Source organism: Scyliorhinus torazame, chromosome 2 (assembly GCF_047496885.1).
Source record: "Scyliorhinus torazame isolate Kashiwa2021f chromosome 2, sScyTor2.1, whole genome shotgun sequence".
Taxonomy (NCBI): Eukaryota; Metazoa; Chordata; class Chondrichthyes; order Carcharhiniformes; family Scyliorhinidae; genus Scyliorhinus; species Scyliorhinus torazame.
The window spans coordinates 82467241-82486328 of NC_092708.1; the positions used below are offsets into that span (position 1 = coordinate 82467241).

Consider the following 19088-nt stretch of genomic DNA (forward strand, 5'->3'; position numbering starts at 1 on the left):
TACTTCAATATGCTGTCATTTTCTAAAACATCATGTGCAATTTATACCTTCGATCAGTTTTGCACCTTATGAATTTCCAAAATACCAAAGAAATGGTTCAATGGGAATGGGAGGAGTAAATGTTTTGACGTAACTAATGTTTGTTGTGCTGATTTTGTGATTCTTCTTGTTAAGATGCTGAGGCAGTGTTGAACCAACAAGCCCATTCAGTGAAGAATGTTCAATTAATGGTGAGGAGGTTTCACGATGAAAAGACTAAAGCCCCTCCACAATCCTCAGCTGTAGTCTTACAAAATCTTCCTGAAAATGCCTCGTGTGAAATGTTAAATCTACTCATCGAAAATTATACTGGATTAAGTGAAATACCTGACAATTTCAGCGTGGAAATATTGAGCGAAAGGAATGTGGGTGTTGTGACTTTCAAAGCTGACGTTGGTAAGAGTTATTCAGTTAATATTTAGTTCAAGGTAATAGATCACAGTAAGTGTACAGCACTGAAAAAGGCCACTTGATCCATCATGTCTGCGTTGGTCAAAACACAAACCATCCAGTCTAATTGCACTTTCCACCATTTTTTAAAAATAAATTTCCCCCCAATTATGGGGCAATTTAGCGTGGCCAATCCACCTAACCTGCCCATCTTTGGGTTGTGGGAGTGAGACCCGCACAGACACTGGAAGGATGTGCAAACTCCATGTGGACGGTGACCCGGGATCGAACCCAGGTCCACGGCGCCGTGAGGCAGCAATGGCAACCACTGCTCCACCGTGCCGCCCCTCACTTTCCACCATTTGATCCGTAGCCTGTGGGTTACGGCACCTGAGCTGAAAATCCAGACAACTTTTAAATGAGTCTACGAATTATGTATGGCTCATCGGCCCTGCCGCCTGGGGCAACTGCCATGGATCATGACAGGGAGGGAGGGGGCGCCTTCAGTGGAACCAGAAGATCCCGCCGGTAGGTAGGGCTGGCGAATCTCACCATGAGTTATTACAATGATGCCCACTTTGAGGAATATAAATTACATGCACACTTTTCCAGTGGCCAGAAGGGCACTCGCTCTACTGTTTCCTGATATGCGGGTCTCATGCATCCAGCAGTAACCCAACGTAAAGTTACTTACTCATTCGGACCAATCACCAGAAAGATAAAACATTGAAACATTGAACATTTATGGCACAGAAGGAGGCCATTCAGCCATTGTGCCTAAACAAAAAGATCTATTCAGCCAACGTTCCAGTTCCAGGCTCATTGTCCTATAGGTATGGCATTTCCTGTGCATATCCAAATGATTCTTTAAAATGATGAGAGTTTCTGTCTACCACTCTTTCAGCCAGTGAGTTGTGCACCACTATTACTTCTAAGTGAAGAAGAAAATCTCCTCAAGTCTCCTCTAATCCTTCTGCAATTATTTTAAAACTATGCCCCTTGGTTATTGACTTCATTGCCAATGGGAGTAGGACATTTTGACCCACTCAATCAATTTTTTTCCCTCGCTTTTAGTCAGATAACAGAAAATTGTGCTGTGTGATTTTGGGCACTGGCATCCTTGTGCAACCCATTCATCAGGAGCCAGCAACACAAACAATTTAACAGCAACTTTGTATTCAGGTTTATTTCATTTATCCTGGTATTAAGACATTTGGGAATAGCATTAGAAAGAAGCCATTGAACAGACACCTAGTCCCAAAAAGCCCAGGCTACTATTCACCACTACCCCACTGTTACACTTTGTGTCTGGGCTTAAACTGCTCTTAATTTGACTTTCAAATCACAAGAAACTCCTTTGGCAGAGAAGGAACGATCCCTGTGATGTCAATATGTCACATATGGGCGCTGGTATAGCACAGGGCTAAATCGCTGGCTTTGAAAGCAGACCAAGGCAGGCCAGCAGCACGATTCAATTCCGGTACCAGCCTCCCCGAACAGCCGCCGGAATGTGGCGACTAAGGGCTTTTCACAGTAACTTCATTTGAAGCTTACTTGTGGCAATAAGTGATTTTCATTTAATTTTTTCATTTCATGATAAGCAGAGGATATTGTTAAATATAGCCACCAGCTAGTTATTGTATTTTGCTGTGTATTCAACAGCACATTGGCCAGATAAACATTTGGAACTCTGATTCGAAACATGGTTAACAATATTCTTGTTTTAAATTCACATATCTAACAAGGTATATGTCTGTTCCTGTATATGCAATAACCAGCTGGTATTATGTTTATCAGTGTTAGTGAGCATTTCAAAGATACCCTGTTGAAAATGCTGGTGTTGTAATCTATCCCTCTGCAGAATTTCGTGTGTGTTAACATGTAAAGTAATCGTGAACTGAGATGGGCTTGTGCTTTTGCAGTTTAATTTTGTGAATGTGCTGATTAGGCTGTTTTCATAGAATCCCTACAGGGCAGAAGGAGGCCATTTGGCCCATCAAATCTGCACTAACCCTCTGAAAGTATCCTCCCTACCCCATCCCGCCACCCTTCCCTATCCCCGTAACCTAACCTGGACACTAAGGGGAAACTTAGCATGGTCAATCCGCTTAACCTGCACATCTTTGGACTGTGGGAGGAAACCGGAGCACCCGGAGGAAACCCACAGACACAGGGAGAACATGCAAACTCCACACTTACAGTTACCCAAGGCTGGAATTGAACCCGGGTCCCTGACACTGTGAGGTAGCAATGCTAACCACTGTGCCACTATACCGCCCACAGCTCTGGCTGAGACTTTACCAGTGGAGTATTTTGTAGAACTTCATTGTTTTTGCACTTGCAGAGCCAATCTTTCTTTGTGTTTTATCAAACTGTCTTGTAACCTTCAAACCTTTGTGTCTATGCACTCCAGGAGACTTCCGTTTTTGTGCATACTGAAAAACTGTACCATAGGGGCTGGTTTAGCTCACTGGGCTAAATCGCTGGCTTTTAAAGCAGACCAAGGCAGGCCAGCAGCACGGTTCAATTCCCGTACCAGCCTCCCCAAACAGGCGCCGGAATGTGGCGACTAGGGGCTTTTCACAGTAACTTCATTGAAGCCTACTCGTGACAATAAGCGATTTTCATTTCATTTTCATTTAAATTATACTGCCTCTCCAAGCTTTTCATTCCACAGTGCATCAAGTCACACTTATTAAGTTGCATTTTTAATGTGTCTGCCCATTTCATCACTCTGTCAACATCTTCCTGAAAACTTTGTTCACTATTTACCACTTTGTCAAGATTTATAGTACTCCGACATCCAAATCAAATATTTTATGTATCAAGTAAAACAAGTAAACTAATAGTCTTAATGCCAAGCCCCGGCGGATCACTACCACCCTTCCATCTCCCCCACCCTCATATACTTTGTACCAATCAGAAAAATGGCCATTCATCATGTTTCTCTATCTCCAATCCTAGTCGCAAGTTACCAAGTTTATCATCCCTTATGCAGCATGCAATTCTATTTTTGGAATAAGATGGTTATGTGTAGTTTGTGCACTGCTTTTTAGAAATCCATATATTTACATTTACTACACTACCTTCATCAACCCTCACTGTGCTTTATGAAAGAATGCAGTCAAGTTAGTCAGACACTATTTGCCATTAGCAAACCATGCTGGCTGCCCTTTACTAAGCAATGCTTCTCTAAGTGAGAATTAATTTAGTCCTTGACAATCAACTCTAGTAGTTTTCCTACCATTTTCTGTGAGGCTGATTAGCCTGTAGTTATCAGGTTTACTCCCTCCCATTTTTAAACAGGGTTGTAACATTCGCATTGAATTGGCGTTCTATCTACAGCTACACTTGTTATTCCAGGGTTGGGGGCGGTGAGGCAAAATTGGATAACCTCTGTGTAGTAACCCCCACAAGGACCATGTGTTATGGGCCAGGGTTTAGAAAACGCCAAAGTATATCATGGAGTTCACCTGATCTACAACTGTTAATTCATTTTGGTTACGAGGAGCACAAGGGCCTGCCTTTCAGGTGTTATTCAACAGAGGCCTCACGCACTTTTAATCAAAAACAAAGTTTATTCTACAAATTTAGTTAACATTTTTATAAACATACAGGCATTTTTATCAACTACAAACATAAATACCCCTCACTGCTACAGTGCTCTATGTATAACCATTAATACATTTCCCCCTTAAACTGTTCCAATTTAATAACCAGATACATAAACCAGAAAACCCTTTTCAAAGATGTGGCCCAGCACATAGCACTCAAGACCTGGTTTAGATACTCTTATATCCTTTCCAAAACAGCAAGTTTGAATTTCTTCCAGAAAACAATTATTTCTTTTCAAGTTATCAAGTAATCTGGAAACAGCTTTTAAAAATACAGAGAGAGAGACAAGACAAGACTTCTCTGTCTGAGTCCAGCAGCCAAATGTGAAAACTAAAGCAAAAAACTCAGAGCCACACAAGCCCAAACCAAAACGAAAGTAAAACTCAGAGCCACACCCAGCTCCACCCACACAATGACATCAGTGAAGCCATGTGATAATACAAAACATTTTTTAAAGGGACACTCCCATGACACACGTGAAACTCCTGGAGTACAAGGTCCCCAGATAGGGGGTGGCGGCCACCAGCCTGGGGCTGGTTATATACTAAGAAAAGCTGGACAAAAGCAGGGCCTGCTGTGGGTAGTTCTCCCAGCAAGGGCTGCTCTGGGAGCAATAGGCTGCTATGAGCAGAACTCTGTAAATAGTTTAATAAATTAATGTTCAATTGTCACTGGTGTCCCCAAGTTACTAAACCCTGAAAACAGGTGTGATTAACCCAAGTCAGTTTCTTCCAATGCAGGTAGCATACTCCGTGCTACCTGCTCAGTCATATGATTGTAGCGTGCATCCCAGTGCTAAACATGCTGGTGAGTAGTTGTGTGCCTCAACAAGGGGCCAGGTTTATGTGAAATTGGCAACATTTAAAGCTAACGTACACTACTTAAAGACAGCCTGCATCACTTAAAAGGGGAGTGTGTTCTAGCCAGTGTAATGCTGCAAGTGGCCAGGAAAGTCTGTCTAAACAGCAAGAAATTCACTCTGTTGCAAGAGGATAGTGGATGATAGCAAAATGATAGGGTGATAAATAGTGAGGAGGGTAGCCTTTGATTACAGGAGGGTATAGACGGGCTGGTCGGATGGCCGATCAGCAACACATGGAATTCAATCGGGATAAGTGTGAGGTGATGCACCTGGGCAGACAAAGAAGGCAAGGAATACATGACAAACAGCAGCACACTGGAAGCACCAGGATCAAAGGGACCTTGGTGTGTATGTACACAGGTCCCTTAACGTAGCAGAGCAGGTGGATAAGGTGGTTAAGAAGGCATATGGTAACGGATGAAGTTTGCGCTGAGAGGATCAGCTCAGAGATTCTCCAGGCGTTGGCAACCATTCCTTGACTATCTAGCGGAACGTTAGGGGAAAATAGATAGCCAGCAGCAGCAGCCCAGAAAGAGAGGGGGGGGGGGCAACTTGTTTTTGTTCTAGTTGGGGTGGAGGGGGGGGGGAGCACCATTTCTTGTTACTTTGTTAGTTCACTACTTTATTTAAACAATGTTATCTATTAGTTATTGTGTTACCGTTTCTGTTGATTTGTAAGGGGGAAAAATTGTGTTTGAAAACTTTAATAAAATATATATGTATTTTTTAAAAGAAGGCATATGGTATACTTGCCTATATTATGCGAGGCTTGGAGTTTAAGAGCAGGGAGGTTATGCTGGAAAGGTATCACAGATTTTCTAATTAATGATTTAAATATGGGATATTGAACATGTTCATAAACAGTAGAAGCAAATTTTAGTCCCAAGTTGAGAGTGCTGCTGAGGTGAACAAACTACTCACAAAATAGAATGGGTGAAAGACAAAGACTATAATGGAGAACTTAGAGTGGTGCAAAATGTTCTACTCTCCAGGATTAAGTGATGAGCTCAGAATTTTAAAATTTTTCTGTAGTACTGCCTCATTACTCTTGCTTTTCCAAAATTATTGTTTTCCATATAGACAAAAGCGTTATGAATATCAATCTACCATTTCAATTCCTAAATGATGCTATTTAGTCATAATCCTCAGAAAAATTGACATACAAAATACTGTGATCATCTTTTATTCTTATCATTTACTTTTAGATATTACTGAATTCATCAAAAAGTGTTCCAGAAAGGTTTGGAGTAACGCACAAAATGTTGTTGCAAAGAAACTAGAAGTAACAATAAGTGTAAGAGTGGAGAACCTGCCGCCTCATGTCAGTGAAGATTTGTTGAAATTATACTTTGAAAATCCTAAAAATGGATTTGGAAATGTGACTGCCATTGAAATAATACCTGAGGACAACGTAGCTATTGTTTCTTTTGAAAATTCTGAAGGTAATGTTTGCATACTAGAATTTGGAGACCGTTTCAACTAACTGGGCTCAGTTTAAATCACTGCAATAGTGGGCCCATCCATTGTCTCTAACTGATGGCAACACTCCACAGTCATTCCTGGTCACCCTGGTGTGATTTAATGCCAATCAGGCTCATACTTGGTTTGTGTTTGTGGATCCTGCAGGACGGATGGCCTGCCTGTGACTGCTGACAGCATTTACTACCAGTGGTGCTACCAGAAGTGGCCGACTGCATTAGGTCCAGAAGGAGGAAAAGTCATTTGAAGCCCCGGAACATGGGTAAATGGGCAGATCCATTGGGGTTAGTCAGGCAGGGCCTAGCAAGGGGTGGGTTCTTCACTTGGGGCACCCCTTGTCACCGGCAGGTCCCTCCATTGAGCATAGGGTGCTTGAGCAGGAGCAACCCCCCCCCCCCCCCCGCCCCCCAACCCATTTGTCACAGGTGGGCATGTCAGTATACAGCTGGCAATCTGCCGGCGTGGCATGTTCATCTCTGCCACTGATTGGGCTCTCACCCTGCGACTGACGGTATTCTAAGTGATCATAAATTGGCCACATAGGCTTCAGTTGACCTAAGGATGGGGAGGCCATCCTCAAATCTTTCCACCCCAGACTTAATTGGGAAAGTCAGGAAGCAACTGAATCTCTAGTCCGCAAATCCCACCCCTTAAAATGGCATCACCAACCCTCCTTCACCATCAGTCACACTTCCCAGCCCACTCCTTAAAAAATGTTTCAAAAACGTAATTTTCTGTTTGTTTTATTTACAGTTCTGGACACCATTCTGGCTAATACACACATGATTAATAAAACACCAATCCATGTCTATCCATATTACAAATCTTTGGGTTCAGCTTTGTACGGGAATAAAAGACCAGTTGTGAAAGTTCCAGATCCCTTCACTTTCGATATTGATCCCTTCATCCTGAAGTTCATTAAAAGTGATAGACAGCGAATTGCAGAAATTGTTGACAAAATGTCACTGCACCACTGTAAGACTGCACTGCCAGAATCCGGCTTATCAAACTCAATCAAGATATCTCCAGCCTTTTCAAGACAAGAAAGGTCTTTCGAAAAACTTGTAAAGAATTGGAAAAAGGAAGCAGCAGGCAATTTAACTGGGATCCTGTTAAAATACAAAACTGTTGAAAATCATGTGAGTCAACAGATCTGGGAAATAATTCGGAGAGATCTTGATCCGCATTTGAGCCAAAACGTCGCTGTTCTACCAGATATTTCAAAGGGAAAAGTTATAGTCACTGGAGAATCAGACAGTGTGGATACTCTGCAACGGACATTCAAATCAATTATGGATAGTGCCACTGAAAAATTAGAGCGGGAAAAACAAAGTGTGACTGAAACAGTGATTTGTAATCTTGCTGTACGCAATTTATTATTGTGTACTGGCCTTGAAAAGCATATTTCCACAGTGTTTCCAAACCTCAGTATGCAATTCAACTCAAATACAAGCCATATAACACTCCATGGTCTGCCTTCAGATGTTTATCCTGCCAAAAGTAGAATTTTGGAAATAATTGTTCAAATGAAACAAAAGCAAATTGATATGAACCCTCACCTTATTAGTTTTCTACAAATATTAGATGCCAATGAAGTTTCCTGCTGCTTGTTCATATCAAATGGAATCAATGCTGTGTATAACATTAAGGATAACTGTGTTCTACTGGTAGGAGATACAGACCATTCTTTACTTACAGCAGAACGGCAGATCAAAAAACACCTCTATTTCGAGTGTATTGAAATAGAAGATCAAAATGTCATTCGAATGCGTGAATGGGCACAACTGAAAGAAAAACTGGACAGGAAGCTGAATTCCTCCAGTAAACAGGTTGAAATGAATGAGATACCACTGGATGGGCATATGCAGGCCATTATCACTGGCTACTCTGATGCTGTTGCAGAAGTTTTTGAAATGCTTTCAGATTTTGTCAAGAAGAACACAATCATTCAAAGACTCGTCCTATTTAAGTCTGGTGGAGTCCTGCAGTTTCTGATGGGCGTCATGAAAATAGATGTTTTCGATGCACCACCAAAGGGCGTGAAAATAAAAGTTAATAACATGGCAAATGGTGTTTTTGTATCTGGTCCCCAAGAGAATATCTGCCAAGTGGAGAAGTTACTTTTGGATGCAGCTTCCACCGTAGTTAATTCAGTCTTGAATATTACCAAACCAGCAACAAAGAAGATTTTCAAAGAAAAAGAAGATATGTATGTTACCACCGTGATGCATAAATTTAACTGTGTTCTAAAAACTATTGAGCATGGTGTCTTGGGAGATGATGGTGAATCCAGCCAGGGTTCCTGTAAAGTACAATTGCCTGGTGGGACTTTAGTTATTGTTTATAGAGGAGACCTCTGTAAGAATCAAGTTGATGTGATTGTCAATGCAGCAAATGAAGATCTAAAGCACATTGGTGGCCTTGCAGGAGCTCTACTGAAATCAGCTGGTACCTCATTGCAAAATGAGTGTAACTGGATTGTTAACAAGCAAGGAGCTCTTAGTCCTGGTGATGCAGTTATTACTGATGCCGGTAATTTACCATGTTCCAAAGTGATTCATGCAGTTGGTCCAAGATGGATGGAAACTGATGCAGACACAGCTAAGAAACGCTTAAGAAAGGCTGTGTTGCAAAGCTTATATCTTGCTGAATCCCACAATCTAAAGACTATAGCAATTCCCGCTATTAGTTCAGGAATATTTGGATTTCCATTGCCTTTGTGTGCAGAAGTAATTGTCAGATCAATCAGAGAGCACTGTATTGATTTACATGGTGGCAGCAAACTGAAAGAGATCCACTTGGTAAACAATGATGAAAAAACAGTTCATGCTGTTTCAGTTGCCGTCCAGAAAATATTAGGTGAATTTTCACTTCATACACCCGTGCAGCCAGAAAGGCTGAACATTGACAGCAGGATAAAGAGCAGAAACATGAGTTGTCTGCATAAAGCCCAAACAAAAGAAGGTCTAAATATCATTGTGGACAGAGGCAATATTCAAGATGTAACAGTAAGTTTTCACTGACGTTTTTGAGATTGTCATTCATTCCAAAAAACATATTTGATCTTTTCTTACAATCATTTGGTGTCTATTTCCAGGCTGATGTCATTGTCAATGTCATAGGAATGGATTTTGATCTTAGTAGTGGTGCAGTTTCCCAAGCACTATTACAGAAAGCTGGTCCAAAGCTCCAACAGTTACTGTTCAATGAAAAACACACTAAAAAACATGCAATAGGAAAAATTTATGAAACAAAAGGATGCAATCTTAACTGTGAACAAGTCTTTCACGTTATTGCCCCTTCATGGGATCAAGGAAAAAGAGATGCAGAAAAGGTAATAATGCATTCTAATGTTAATCTCAAAGCAGCAATTTCTGTTTTTGAAGTATTACGTTATTGGATAGAAACACCTGGTGTGAAATTACTTTCCAGCTGTTAAGAAATATAATCAAGGACTGCCTGAAGAACACAGAAGGATTACAGCTGAACTCCATCGCTTTCCCAGTAATTGGAACCGGCAAGTTGCTTTTTCCGAAGGATCTTGTTGCAAGTTTGATGTTTGAAAAAGTTCTAAAGTTCAGTAGTAAGAGGAGTACAAAGAATCTTAAGAATGTTCACTTTGTGGTGCATCCTGATGATGGTCCTACTTTGCAGGTATGGGTTTATTATAGGTGAGCTTTATTTTCAAATCTCTTGCGTTAAACTATTTCTAGTGAAGCAAAACATTGATCGTCAAAATTGATGATTAGTTTGTTCATTAAAGTGCAAAATATAATATGAAGTCCATAGGCATTAATTATGTATCTTCCAGTGAATAATTTTGGCTTGACCAATTTGATTTGATACCCAAACAGCACTGCCTCCATTTCTATTTTAGTGTAGTTACTGAGCATGTGCCAAGAGCCGCGTCGCAACTGTGCATGCTTCGCCTCTAATTTAACCACACTGCTGCTCCGCGTGCTGCCTTTCCTGACCCTTTCACGCCCTCCTAATCGCTGACTCTCCTGACCCTCTCACTCCTTCCCGCTTGCTACACGGTAGCACAGTGGATGTGGGCGGCACGATAGTAGTGGATAGCACAGTTGCTTCACAGCTCCAAGGTCCCAGGTTCGATTCCCGGCTTGGATCACTGTTTGTGCAGTGTCTGGATGTTCTCCCCATGTCTGCATGGATTTCCACCAGCTGCTCTTGTTTCCTCCCACAGTCGAAAGATGTGCAGGTTAAGTGGATTGGCCATGCTAAATTGACCCTTAGTGTCCAAAAAGGTTAGATGGGTGTTGGATTCAGCAATTATAGAGAGGGGTCCTTTAAAGTATTAGCTAAAATGATTCCTGAATTACTGAATTTGTACTTATAATTATAAATACTGTCCATGGCTGTATCAAATGTTACAAATAATGGACTACAAGTTCTTGACATGATCTGATATGATATGAAGGTACATTAAACAAGATTCAAACAATATATAGCTGAGACCAGACATGACATGGGGAGTTTGAACGTGGGACAGAAGTCATAAGACACTTCGAGAGAAACGGAGAAAGCGTTTTCCAGTTAATTTCATGTGAATGTACCAAAATGTGTTTTTAAGAAATAAAAATGTTGCTTCCATTCATTCAACTTATCTTTGAACGCGAGATAAGACGAATCTTATTGGGTTACAGGGATAGGGTGGAGGTGTGGGCTTAGATAGGGTGATCTTTCCATGGGCCGGTGCAGACTTGATGGGCCGAATGGCCTCTTTCTGCACTGTAAATTCTATGTCTTTGTCTTGCCCCCTCCCTCCTTCCCACTCCCTGCTCTGCACGCCACTCTCTCTTCTAACCCCCTGAGTGAGAGCTCGGTAACCGTGCAGTCCAGACCTTAACCAATCGGCACATGAAAATGTTATTCTCAAATCGTGTTTGCTTCTTTTGCCAATTACTTTAAATCAGTGCACCCTCATTCTCAATCCATTCATGGGAGTGGTTTCCGCCTATTTACTCTGTCGAGACCCCTCATGGCTTTGAATACCTCTATCAAGTATCCTCTGAGTCTTTTCTCCAAGGAAGACAGTTCTAACTTCTCCAATCTATATCCATAATTGAAGTTCTTCATCCCTGGAACTTTTCTCATGAATCTTTTATGCACCCTCTCCAATGCCTTCACATTCTTCTTCAAATGCCGCTTCCAGAACTGGATGCAATATTCTATGCCGGTATTGATAAATTTAGGATGCTGTATACTTTACTCAATACTCTCTCAACCTGTCCTGTCATCTTCAGTAACCTATGCACGTATGCACCCAGGCCCCTTTGCTCCTGCACCCTATTCAGAATTGTACCCTTTATTTACTACCGTCTCTCCATGTTCTTCAAAATGAATCACTTCACATTTTTCCACATTAAACATCATCTGCCACCAGTGCACCCATTCCACCAACTTGGCTATGTCTTTTTGAAGTTCTATACAGTCCTCCTGTACAGATCACAGTTTCATTTTACTGCTGTTTATAAATTAGGGAATCTACCTGACAGTCCAACTAGAAGAGGCCACATCCCACCACCAGGCCGCAGGCACATGTGCTGGCATGTCAGGTCCTCCACGACCTGCTGGTTAAATACCAGCTGTGACAGGATGAGGCTTTTAAGTGAGCTGAGGGCTCCAATGGCCTCCAGGCAAGAGGGCCATCCTTCTTGACCTGGAAAGAGGCGGGAAGGCAGTGCAATGTCCACCTCAAAAGTTCCCGACCCATCGTACATCTCTGAACCCGCCTCCTGTGGGGGCATTAAATTCTGCCCGTGAACTTTGATTCCTTATCCACAGTTTTTCCTGACCTGAGTGATTTTCCATTTTTATTTTAGATTTTCAGCATGTGCAATAACTTGTTTTTGTTTACATTATTCATTACATGATAATAAAAAAAAAGTTACTGTTTTATTACTCATTAACTCTAATTTGTTCCAACATTTCTGATTTTATTCCTGTAAAATTAGAGAAACATGCTTGCAATCCAAAACAGTTTACAATCTAAAAGTAACAGTTTCAAAACTTGGCCCCATTGTTCTCAGTCTTAACAATATTTTTTTGCTCAGGCAATGTCTGGTGAATTCAAAAGAATTTTTCTTTCTCAACCAAGAATGACGCATCCCGCTGCACAACAGGGACCCTCAGGTAGGTGATTATTTGTTTCAAATACTGATTCAAATTGCCCTACTCCAATGAAAGCATTGAGGATGAACAAAACATTTCTTTGCACAATGCTAATTACCCGCCATCATCCAAAGTTTATTCAATCCAGGCTTATCTATTCATAGCTAAGTTAAATCTAATCATAGATAGTTAAAAATATGCATTGCATCCTTCTTGTATTTTGGGATTATGCAAGTATTCCACTATTTGTTATATGTCAGAAATCGTGGCCGGGATTCTCCAAACTCCCGGCCAAGTGTTGACGCCGGGCTTGTCAAAACCGGCGCAAGCGACGCCGGCGTCAACGGTCCTCCGGGCCCAGGCATCCACCCCTTCCTAGGGGACTAGTACGGTGCTGGAGTGCTGTGCGCTCGAAAGCCGACGTGACACTGCCGGCGCGGTCATTTGAACAGGGATTCAGAATGTTACTATCAAGTTTATAATTATTTAATGTCACTTTTATTATATATTTATATGAATAAATGTTGGATCAAAACTGATTTTAGATATTTCAGATTTTCATCTGCAGAATTTTGCTATTTCGTCACTGTTTTTAAGTATTTTTTCCTCCTTCTCCCTCCTGTCCAATGCTCATCTCCATGTCCGGAGTTTGAATATTCCATGGTTGGATTTTTGCATCATAATACCAAATTTATAAATCAACCACCTTTAAACATTAAAATATTTTTCATGGCAATGTCTGTTCGCCCTGGAATTCTATAGGTGTTTGACTGCATTTTGGGCAGGACACCTGCCAAACCCATGGTGAAATGTCTTTTAAGCTGTTTGTGCTGTTTCGTGCGAGAGTCCACTGGTCATCTGCAAGGGTTTTGGGTCCACAGTCCATCATCATGTATGTCAAATCTGCCATTTAGATTAAACTTATTGATTTATTTTTGTCAAGACTGGTCATGTGTTTGACTGCCTGTGTTTTCATTTTTCTGTTTGATTATATGCAACAATTTCTTTTCACTTAACTTCACAAAATACCTGGCATCCCACATTCCACTTTCTCCCGAATTTCTCTGAATCAATTTGCTGCACCAAACAAGTCTAGAATCACATTTGGCCAACAAAGAATATTTCAGGGTGTACTAACACAACTTTTCAATACTGCAGTACCTAACAGATTACTATGGAAAGTTAAAGTGCAAGGGATTGCGGGCGGCATCGTAGCACAGTGGTTAACACTGTTATTTCACAGCCACCAGGGTCCCAGGTGCAATTCCCGGCTTGGGTCACTGTCTGTGTGGAGTCTGCACATTCTCCCGGTGTCTGCGGGTGTGTGCTCCCGTTTCCTCCAACAAGTCCCGAAAGACGTGCTGTTAGGTAATTTGGACAATCTGAATTCTCCCTCTGTGTACCCGAACAGGCGCCGGAATGTGGCGACTCGGGGATTTTCACAGTAACTTCTTTGCGATGTTAATGTAAGCCTACTTGTGACAATAAAGATTATTATTGAGATGGATAGAAAGCAAATAAGAAGCAAAATTTTGGAATAAAGGGACGGTATGATGGCGCAATGGTTAGCACTGCTGCCTCACGACGCCGAGGACCCAGGTTCAATCACAGCCCCGGGTCACTGTAACTGTGTAGTTTGCACATTCTCCCTGTATCTGCGTGAGCCTCACCCCCACAACCCAAAAAGATGTGCGGGGTAGGTGAATTGGCCACGCTAAATTGCCCCTTTATTGGAAAAAGAATTGGGTACTCTAAATTTATATTTTAAAAGTTGGAAGGAATGGGTCTTTTTCCAATTGGCAGGCAGTGACTAGTGGGGTACCGCAGGCATCTGTGCTAGGATCAACTGTTCACATTATATATTAATGACTTGAACGAGGGAGCTAAATGTAGCATTTCCAAATTTGCAGATGATGCAAAGTTGGGTGGGAGGGTAAACGACGAGGAGGATGCAGAGATTCTTCAGTGGGTTCTGTTAGGCTGAGTGAATGGGCATATGCATGGCAGATGCAGAATAACGTGGATAAATGTGAGGTTATCCACTCTGGCAGCAGAAATAGGAAGGCAGATTATTATTCGAACGGGTGTAAATTGAGAGAGGTAGATACTCAGCGAGACCTTGGTTTCCTCGTGCATCAGTCGCTGAAAGTAAGCACGCAGGTACAGCAGGTAGTAAATAAGGCAAATGGTATGTTGGCTTTCATAGCGAGGGGATTTGAGTATAGGAATAAGGATGTTTTACTGCAATTGTATAGGGCATTGGGGAGGCCACACCTGGAGTATTGTGTGCGGTTTTGGTGCCCTTACCTGGGGAAGGATGTTTTTGCTATGGTTTACCAGGCTGATTCCTGGGATTGTGGGGCTGTCATATGAAGAGAGACAAAATCAGTTAGGACTATATTCATTGGAGTTTAGAAGAGTGAGGGGGGATCACATAGAAACTTATAAAACTCAAACAGGATTAGACAGGTGTTATGGGCCATGGTTTAGAAACTCCAGTGTGTATTAATGGAGTTCGCCTGACCTATAGGTTTTTGTTGAATTTGGCTAGGATGAGCACAAGAGCCTACTCTTCAGGTGTTACACAACAGTCTTCCTAGACACTTTAATCAAAATAAGTTTTATTCTAAGAACTTATTTAACATTTATATAAACACACAGCAAGAATTTTCATCAATTACAAACATAAAGACGCCCCCCCCCCCCCCCCCCCAGCTGCAGTAATCTATGTATAACACTTAATGAATTCCCCCTTAACTGTTCCAATTCAAAAACAAAACCTCTTAAACAAAAAAAAAACCTTTTCAAGGGCGTGGCCCAGCACTCTGCATTCTCATTTGAATGAAACTGGCTTTTCCTGAGATTCTGACCCCGCCTTACCAGCAGGTGTAATCCCTTCTGGAAAGCAAACTATGGGCGGGATTCTCTGGGAATCGGCGAGATGGCCCGCCGCCGGCGCCACAAACGGTGCGAAACACTGCGGTGTCGGCCCCCCGGAACGTCGTGAATTCTCCGGCCGGGAATGGGCTAGCAGCGGCGTGACACCATTCGCAACGGCGTCATTGACGCCGCGCGGCTTCAGTGATGCTGTGCGGCGTCGCACCACAAAAGACGACCCCCCCTGGAGACCCGTCAAAATGGTCGCCCGCTGCACAGCGCCGAGGCTCCAGGAGCGGGACATCGAGGCGCTCCTGGATGCAGAGGATGGAGGCCCTGTAGCCCGGACACGGCCGCAGGGTCGCCCCACGCCTCAGCCGGCACCTGTGGAGGGAGGTGGCAGAGGCCGTCAGCGCCGTGGCCATAACAGCCAGGACAAGCGTCCAGTGCCACAAGAAGGTCAATGATCTAGTCCGGGCAGCCAGGGTGAGTACCCCACCCCCGATGGGCGGCACAGCCCGAGGTGAAACCGACATGGCTGCACCCACCCATGCAGGCTGCAGAGGCAGGATGGGTTGTGAACCTCTGCCAACATACACACAACCGCTGGTCCGCATGTACATGTCTGTCTAACACTGTTGCCCTTTATCCCTGCCACCCTCCCACCCCCCACAGGAGAAGCGCGCTTATAACAACCGGGTGCATGAGAGGACCGGAGGGGGTCCACCTGTATTGAGACCTCTCACCATTCATGAAGAGAGGGCCCTGGACCTTGCAGGCGGGCCCGAAGACCGGCAGGTTGCGGATGCAGAGGTCGGGGGTGCACCACCAAGTCAGACCCCCCACTGCCTGCCCCCTTTCCCCCATATGCCCCCTTCCCTCATATCTCCCCCTGCCCCCTATCCCCGTTTGTGTGTCTAACCATGCATGCTGTATTGTGTATTGCAGGACCAAACGTCGACTCACCCGTCCCCACGGGATGCTGACCGCCCCCAGGGCAGCCACAAGACAGGGACAGACCCAGCCCATCAGGCATACGATGCCCCCAGGACGTGTCCTGGTGCCCACGAGCCAGGAACAGACCCGGAGCACCAGGCGGACGTCGCCCCCATCTAGTGCGAGTGCGGCGATGCCGGCGGGCCACACCCAGCGACGAGGAGGGCAGCCATAGCAACAGGCCCCCGTCGGAGCCGACCCAGGAGACTGACACACGGGACACACCCACCCAGGACACCCACCCAGGACTCACCCACCCAGGACTCACCCACCCAGGACTCACCCACCCAGGACTCACCCACCCAGGACACCATCACCCAGGACACCATCACCCAGGACACCATCACCCAGGACACCGACACCCAGGACACCGACGCACAGGACAGCGACGCACAGGACAGCGACGCACAGGACAGCGACGCACAGGACAGCGACGCACAGGATACCGACACCCAGGATACCGACGCACAGGATACCGACGCACAGGACACCGACGCACAGGACACCGACGCAAAGGACACTGACGCACAGGACACTGGCGCACAGGACAGCGACGCACAGGACAGCGACGCACAGGACACCGACGCACAGGGGACGGATGGACAGGAATCACCACTCCAGGGGATCCTGGACTTCAGGTCGGATGAGGAGCACGACAGTACGCCACTGCTATCTCCTACACCCTCCACCATCTCAGAGACACTCACCTCGGTTGGGCACTTTAGCGATGAGGCATCTGGGACACTAACTGGTGCGCACAACACAGCCGTCCCGGTACAGCAGGTGGAGGCAGGAGCAGCCGAGGGGCAGGCAACCATCTGGCGCCCAGACGGATCCCGGGTTCCTGGAGTTACCACACCCACCCATAGACCCGATCCAGTCACAGACCAAGGGATGATCGAAGGGGGTGACGGCCGGCTTGCGGCAGCTGCAGACGCAGGTGGAGGAGTCCACCCGTGCCCAGGAGCAGGGAGTGGTGCCGGTCATGCGTGCCACCCAGGCCGACAACCCACGGGTGGTGCGACGGTGTCAGACATGGGTCGCAGTATGCAAGGCCTGGGGCTTTCCGTGCAGGCAGCATCCGTGGCCCAGGACATGGCTTCCCTCTCACAGGCAGCCATGAGCCAGAGCCAGCAGAAGATCGCAGAGGCGCTCAACGCCATGGCCCAATCTCTGCAGGCCGTGGCCCAGTCTCAGCAGGCCATCGCTGAGGGCATCGGCGCCATTGCCCAGGTGCTGGCTGGCGTCACCCAGACACAGACAGGGATGGTCAACTCCCTGAGCTCCATGGCTGCAAACGTGCAGACCCTTGTTGATACCAGGGCGGGCCTCCAGGACTGGCAGCACCAGGTGTCGGGGGGCCGTTGGATGCTCGGTCCATTCGCATCCCCGGCCCATGTAGAGGCCCAGAGGCCATCGGGCACCCCAAGGGAGGAGGAGGTGCTGGGGCCCGTTCCGGGTCCCCCTGCAGGGGTGGTCCCGGAACACTGCGACACCTCAGACTCCCCCCCCCCCCCCCCCCCCCGCCCCCCCCCCAGTTGCACGGGCAGCAGCCTGGCCCATCCGGGCCGCCCCAGGAAATGGCCGCCAAAGGGGTTCCTAGTCACTGGGCAGGAATCACAGGAGTCCACCTCAAGTTCTGCTGTACCGTCTGGGGAACCACCTAGACGTAGTCATAGGGCCCGTAAGGACAGAAAGTTAGACACAAGTTGGCACAGGTGCAGGGCACAGATTAGTTATAGGGGCTAGGGCATGTGTATGAACTGTTTGTTAATTAAAATCACTTTCCCACCTTCAGAAGCAGTCTTTGTGCTCTGTCCGATGCATGATGCATGCAGGGGGGGTGGTATGAGGTGAGCGCCAGTGTGTGTGTGTGAGGTGTGATAGAACGTCGGCCTCAGGTGAGTGTGCCCCCCCCCCCCACCCCCCGAGTCGCCCTCGCCATCCCGCCGGACAGACGACTGGACAGTGCGCTGCAGTGTCACGGCCGCATGCAGGGACGGTCCGGGTGGAGGGTGTTACTGTGGCCATGGGTCAGCCATTGTCCAACGATGTAGAGCCCAGAGCTCATCGCAGAGCGGGATTGCAGATCCACCTGCGGCACAACGGGCCGGGCTCACAGGGTCGCCGGTGGAAGCGATGCAGGCCATGGAGGATGATGGGGGGGGGGGTGAGGGTGGTTGGCGGTGGGTGGGTGGGGTGAGGGTGGTTGGTGGTGGGGTAAGGGTGGTAAGCTGGTGCCATAGTGTGCAGTCTGTGTCCATACTCGGTGATTCCCACGCCCACCTAGTCCGTGAACCGGGCGGCTACCAGCCTGTCCCGTGCCCGCTGGCCCAGCCGGTAACGGTGGACGGTCTTCCGTCCATGGACCGTCCACCCCGTCTGTCCTGAACATTGCCCCACCCTCCTCAGCTGGGGAGCTCTGTGCCTCATCTTGCTGCTCCTCCCCCTCCTCTGCCTCGACACATTGCCCCTCTGCTGGGCTATGTTGTGCAGGACGCAACAGACCACAACGATGCGGCCTATCTGACGGGTACTGGAGGGCCCCTCCAGAGCGGTCCACAGGCACCTGAAGCACATCTTCAGCAGCCCAAAGCACCTCTCTATCACACCCCTGGTCGCTGCATGGGCATCGTTGTAGCGGTTCTCCGTGTCAGTCTGTGGCCTCCGTATAGCCGTCATCAGCCACGACCACAAC

General features: G+C 45.9%; 1 protein-coding gene across 1 annotated transcript in view; it reads left to right on the forward strand.

The window, feature by feature from the left end:
• Nucleotides 1–19088, forward strand: part of parp14rs1 (poly(ADP-ribose) polymerase family member 14-related sequence 1) — a 92409-nt gene that overhangs the window by 39772 nt on the left and 33549 nt on the right. The window contains exons 5-10 of the mRNA XM_072473176.1: nt 175–435; nt 6112–6348; nt 7139–9393; nt 9483–9719; nt 9818–10039; nt 12460–12538. Coding sequence (XP_072329277.1) covers nt 175–435; nt 6112–6348; nt 7139–9393; nt 9483–9719; nt 9818–10039; nt 12460–12538 — 3291 coding nt within the window. The remainder of the gene's footprint in view (nt 1–174; nt 436–6111; nt 6349–7138; nt 9394–9482; nt 9720–9817; nt 10040–12459; nt 12539–19088) is intronic.